General features: G+C 34.3%; 1 protein-coding gene across 1 annotated transcript; it reads left to right on the top strand.

The window, feature by feature from the left end:
- Positions 1-5,000, top strand: LOC110925667 (uricase-2). The gene is made up of 8 exons (XM_022169556.2): positions 1-380; positions 1,587-1,679; positions 2,068-2,143; positions 2,931-3,040; positions 3,132-3,223; positions 3,313-3,486; positions 4,560-4,653; positions 4,752-5,000. The coding sequence occupies exons 1-8, from the start codon at positions 162-164 to the stop codon at positions 4,833-4,835; spliced, it is 942 nt and encodes a 313-aa protein (XP_022025248.1). The 5' UTR covers positions 1-161; the 3' UTR covers positions 4,836-5,000.
- Positions 5,001-5,283: the final 283 nt, after the last annotated feature.

Genomic DNA, 5,283 nt, shown 5'->3' with positions numbered 1-5,283 from the left:
TGGGCATTCACACACCACACCCACTGTTTCCCCCTTTGTTTAAGCTATTTAAGCAACAGTAATGGCGTCAATGGCGTAATCATCCAAAACTGTACAACATACACTTGAGTGTGACTGTGGGACCTGGAGAACAATTTTCCAACTCGATTAACACAACGCACATGGCGACCACCAAAGATCAAATCCAAATCGGCGGAAACATCTTCGAGCAGAGGCATGGAAAGGAGCGTGTTAGAGTCGGTAGGGTTTGGAGATCCGGTGATAACCGCCATAACTTCGTTGAATGGAACGTTAGTATCAGTTTACTTTCTGATTGTGTTAATGCGTATGTGAGTGCTGATAATTCCGATATCGTCGCAACGGATACGATGAAAAACACTGTACGTGATCTGTTTTACTGCTTACTGTTTTGTTTATGTGATTGATTTGATTTGTATGTATGTATGTATGTATTCGATGTTGTTGTTTACGATCTGCTTGTTTTAGAATTGAACTCTATGTAGGTGATTATGCTAGATCTAGTTTCCGATCACATCACATGCAAAACAATAAGAAGTGATTTAGGGCTTGTGACAATAGCTAGGCGCTTATCGGCTAGTGAAGTACCGATTAGCGAATAATTGGGATTGATATTGATTAATAGGATTGGATTTTTTTTTGGAATTTTTATATGTAGTTTTCAAATTATGTATATACACACACATAGATCTGGATATAATACTTCAAAGTTCACAAAGGTACTTTAACATAACAAATCAAGTACGTAAAAGCTCAAACGTTAGCATATTAGTTCAATTCAAATACTTCAAAAAACCATGGACGGAAGTGGTCCGAGTTTGACCGCCTATCGATTAGTAGGTCCGACAAGGTGAAATTCAGATTCATCGGTGATTAGTCTAGATTTTTACAACACTAGGGCTTAGAGATGTCGAATAACTTGCTTACATTTACGAATGTCAAATTAGGGCAAAAATCCCCAAATTACCCATTACCCAATACTATAATTTTCGACATGTTTAGGCATAAAGGCGTTGTAACTTATGCTTTGGGGGTTTTCCAAAAAAAAATTGACTTTTTTACTTTTAACCCAAAAGTATTTGATTTTTTTAATTTTAACCCAAGAACTTTTCTTCTTTTGCAATTTAACCTCACAACATTTTTACCATCAACTTTGGTCCTCTATACTTTTCATTTTTTCGCAAAATTTTTGTTTTACGTTTCGTTATAAATTTTGCGAGTTAACACAGCGCAACGTGCGTGTGTGGTTAAACGTTTTTACGTCGTCTATTTTTTCCCGTTTGATAGGTTCATCGTAACGCGCGGGTCCTAGATCGACTTAGTTATTCTTTTATATGTTTTACGTTTCGGTTTAGTTTCTTCGCATTAACACGCCACAACTTCAGTGTTGGTGGTCGCTGACAGTAGTGTGGCACTGGTGTTCGCCCCCGCCGCAACGCGGGGGGTGCTTAATACTAGTTTAAGCTAAATTGGATTGGAAATGGGTAAAGTCAGGACAAGAAGGCGTCTTTGATCTGTTCACAAAATAAGAATAAAGTATGATCACTTACTGGTTGATGATATTGCAGGTATATGTGAAGGCAAAGGAGTGTAAAGAACAAGTTTCTGTCGAGGAATTTGCAATTATACTTGCTAAGCATTTTACTTCATTCTATCCACAGGTAAATTTATTTGGTACTAAGGTCCCTCAAGTTCGGATAATAAATTGTTTGTAATTATTACAATTCCATTGATGGCATAATTAGTATTGCTTTTGGTCTACAAGATGTATTGAGGGGTATTTTAGATCTAAATGGTCAAAACATTTTTTCATTGAATAATCACGGATGGATAATCGTGTTTGCTGGATGTAATTTCTGTAGAAGTAATTTGATTTGGATACCTCAGGAAATGGTATCTGTTGATAAAAGAAAAGGAACAAGACTTAAAGGAGTTTTATGTTCTTTTTTACTGACACAAAATCAAATTTATTATACTTGGTTGATTAATTACAGATTAGCTACACTTAATTACTATGGTTCTTGTGAAAATTCATCTGTTTTTTTGTAGGTTACCACCGCAATAGTCAAGATTGTTGAAAAGCCTTGGGAGCGTATCAGCATGAACGGTCAACCTCACGATCATGGTAAGAAACTAAGAAAGTTTCATGTTTCACTTAATGCAAGTCATTCCACCAATTTCACAATATGGAAGATTCAGCTTCATAATTTTTAATATGCTCAAATTAAGTCACATGTTTAATCTGGAAAAGATGCAAAATTTATATAGCAGCATGCTTGTAAAGCTAAAGTTTTAATGTTTATTGGGAAGAAAATTGTATTATTGAAACAGAAGCACCATGCTGTAGTCTAAAATGTGTATTTGTATTAAACATTTCTGCTTTGGAAAATTGGTTTTTAATAAACCAACCTTTGTCCCGTTGGTAAATAATAATCTTACCTACGTAATTGGTATACAATAATCCTACATATCAACATGTTGGTACTCAATGAACTTCTGTTAATTTTTTTTTAACTGAAGTTAGTTTTTAAGTTTTATTTATTACACAAACAGTCCCTGTAGTTGTAATTTACTAGTTTTAACTATTTTAAAACTAGTAAATTACAGTCCCTTGAGGTTTTTTTGTTTTATAAAATAGTTAAAACTAGTAAATTACAACTACAGGGACTTTTTGTGTAATAAATAAAACTTAAAAATTAACTTCAGTTAAAAAAAATTAACGGAAGTTCATTGAGTACCAACATGTTGGTAGGTAGGATTACTGTATACCAATTACGTAGGTAAGATTATTATTTACCAACGGGACAAAGGTTGGTTTATTAAAAACCAATTTTCCTTCTGCTTTGATATGATTATTTGTAAAAAAATGTATAACAAATTGAAAAAAAGTAATAATAATTCATATTGAATAGGCTTTAAACTTGGATCTGAGAAACATACAACCGAAGTTATCGTACAGAAGAATGGTTCTTTGGGGGTGACTTCTGGTGTTGTTGGTTTATCATTGCTGAAGACAACACAAGTATGCTACTTTCACCCTGAAATACTTTCTAATATGACTTTCTTTGGATGAAAAAATGTCAAGTAACTATGTCAAACGGTCTTAATAACAGTCGGGTTTCGAGGGCTTCATACGTGACCAAAACACAATACTGCCTGAAACACGAGAGAGGATGCTTGCAACAGAGGTCTCTGCATCATGGAGGTACGTACCTTATTACTCTTCTTTGTCCTTTTTAAATATTCTGAAATATTTTTCAATCATATTGTAAATGTGATGATTCTGATATGCAGATACCAATTTAAATCATTGTCAAGTATTAGCAATAAGCCACTTCAATTCACTGAAAAATACCTCCGTGTGAAGAAGGTTTTAATGGACACTTTCTTCGGTCCTCCTAAAGAGGGCGTGTACAGCCCCTCTGTTCAGGCTACTCTTTATGATATGGCAAAAGCTGTTCTTGGCAGGTATCTCCTTTCCCTACGCTTTATTCACACACACACACACACATATACACAAACCAACGAGTACTGCTAGAACTGTATAAGCACTTGTGCATGGTGCTAGGGGTGTGCACGGTTCGGTTTGGTTTTCGGTTTTTGAAAACCGTTCGGTTTCGGTTTTAGTAACGGTTCGGCTCGGTTTTTTTGGTATTTGGTACCAATTAAATATGAATTATTAAGGAGGTGTGAAAAAGCTTAGCCAAACACCCCCTTAATATTCTCCAAAGTTTTTATTAAGACATTTTGTTTTATATTACTTTGATAAGCATCTAATTTTTATGTTTAATTTTGTATTTCTTATAGTCAATGGATAAATCATTTCAAAGATAAATAAAATTCTAATGTTTTTATTATAAATATTTAACATTCAAGAATAACATTAATAATTTCTAAATCAATATATAATAAACATTAAAAAATTATTTTTTAGGTTATTCGGTTCGGTTCGTTTTTTTTTCGGTTTTCATAAAATGCAAAACCGTAACCGAACCGCAAATTTCAGTTCGTTTTTTTGGTTTTTTGTGCGGTTCGTTTTTTTCTTTCGGTTCGGTTAAATCGGTTTTTTCAGTTTCGGTTTGGGTTTTTCGGTTTTTTGCTCACCCTTTATTGGTGCATGTCAAATACAGTGGAGAGAGAAAGTGAGGCGGTTATGCGATTACATAATCGTTATATGTATCACACTTAAAGCAATGTACAAATGTTTATGCAGGCAATATGTACAAACGTTTATGTGGTTTCTGTGGTTATGTACATAAAAGTTAAAATTGGTTCTGTACTGAACTATCCTATATTAAAGGTTCACTCGTTACAAAAGTTATTTCAAGTTGACACTAGACATCCGTATATACCTATTACTTCAACTGTAATAGAAGTTAGTTATGTAGCTGTAGAACCACTCTCTCTCATTACATTTAGCCAGTGCTACAAGCATGTGTTTGTGTTTATGCGGATTTCACGGTTCTTGGTTATGTCATGAACGCCTTTGTGTGTGCATCTGTATAATAAACATGCTAATATATGAATGCACATAATTCCAGGTTTCCGGATATATCATCAGTCCATTTGAAAATGCCCAACATCCATTTTCTGCCGGTAAATTTATCAAGTAAAGTCAATCCAGTCATTGTGAAGGTAGACTTTGTGTTTTTCAGTTTGTTGATCATTTAGTTGAAGTGAAATGTTGTTTTGTGTGCTTATGTATAGTGTTTTTTGTTGATGTATGTTGACAGTTTGAAGACGATGTGTACCTGCCAACAGATGAACCACATGGATCAATCGAAGCTAGCTTGAGTCGCCCCTTGTCTAAAATGTGAAAGGTTGACTTGACTGTTCATGTTTTATTCTCAAATCTCATATCTCGAGTCTTGAGACTGGACGTTGTTTAAAAACATGATGTGTAAATTATATAACCCTTTAAACTGTGAATTATCAATAAATTTCTGGTTTGCTAAAAATGGTTTGGCGAAAAAGGAAATAAATTCTTTTAGTCTCTTGATAGTTATTTCATTACGACATTACGTCGAGTCTTTGAGTTATGCTAGTAGTGGGTTAGTGATATTGGTAGTTATTTCCATCAATTAGTAGTGTTTTTGTAAGTTGGGTCGTATTTTGATTATAGGTGATTTTCTTGGTCTTAATCTCCAGCTGTCTTCTCTTTATGTTGTTTTCTATGTACTGCCCGAAACGGTTCTTATCACTTGGTATCAGATTTGATTCGATCACGGACACTCATAACCTAACTGACGACAAGTTCCAAGAGTC

This window comes from Helianthus annuus, chromosome 7 (assembly GCF_002127325.2).
Source record: "Helianthus annuus cultivar XRQ/B chromosome 7, HanXRQr2.0-SUNRISE, whole genome shotgun sequence".
Taxonomy (NCBI): Eukaryota; Viridiplantae; Streptophyta; class Magnoliopsida; order Asterales; family Asteraceae; genus Helianthus; species Helianthus annuus.
Note: the sequence above shows the minus strand (reverse complement) of the source record. Positions and strands in the feature narration are given on the sequence as shown.

Excerpts from the sequence above, each read along its gene's own strand:
- LOC110925667 (XM_022169556.2), top strand. The coding sequence starts at position 162 with ATGGCGACCACCAAAGATCAAATCCAAATCGGCGGAAACATCTTCGAG. Across the intron at positions 381-1,586 it reads CGGATACGATGAAAAACACT|GTATATGTGAAGGCAAAGGA; the intron begins GTACGTGATCTG and ends ATGATATTGCAG. Across the intron at positions 3,224-3,312 it reads GAGGTCTCTGCATCATGGAG|ATACCAATTTAAATCATTGT; the intron begins GTACGTACCTTA and ends TCTGATATGCAG.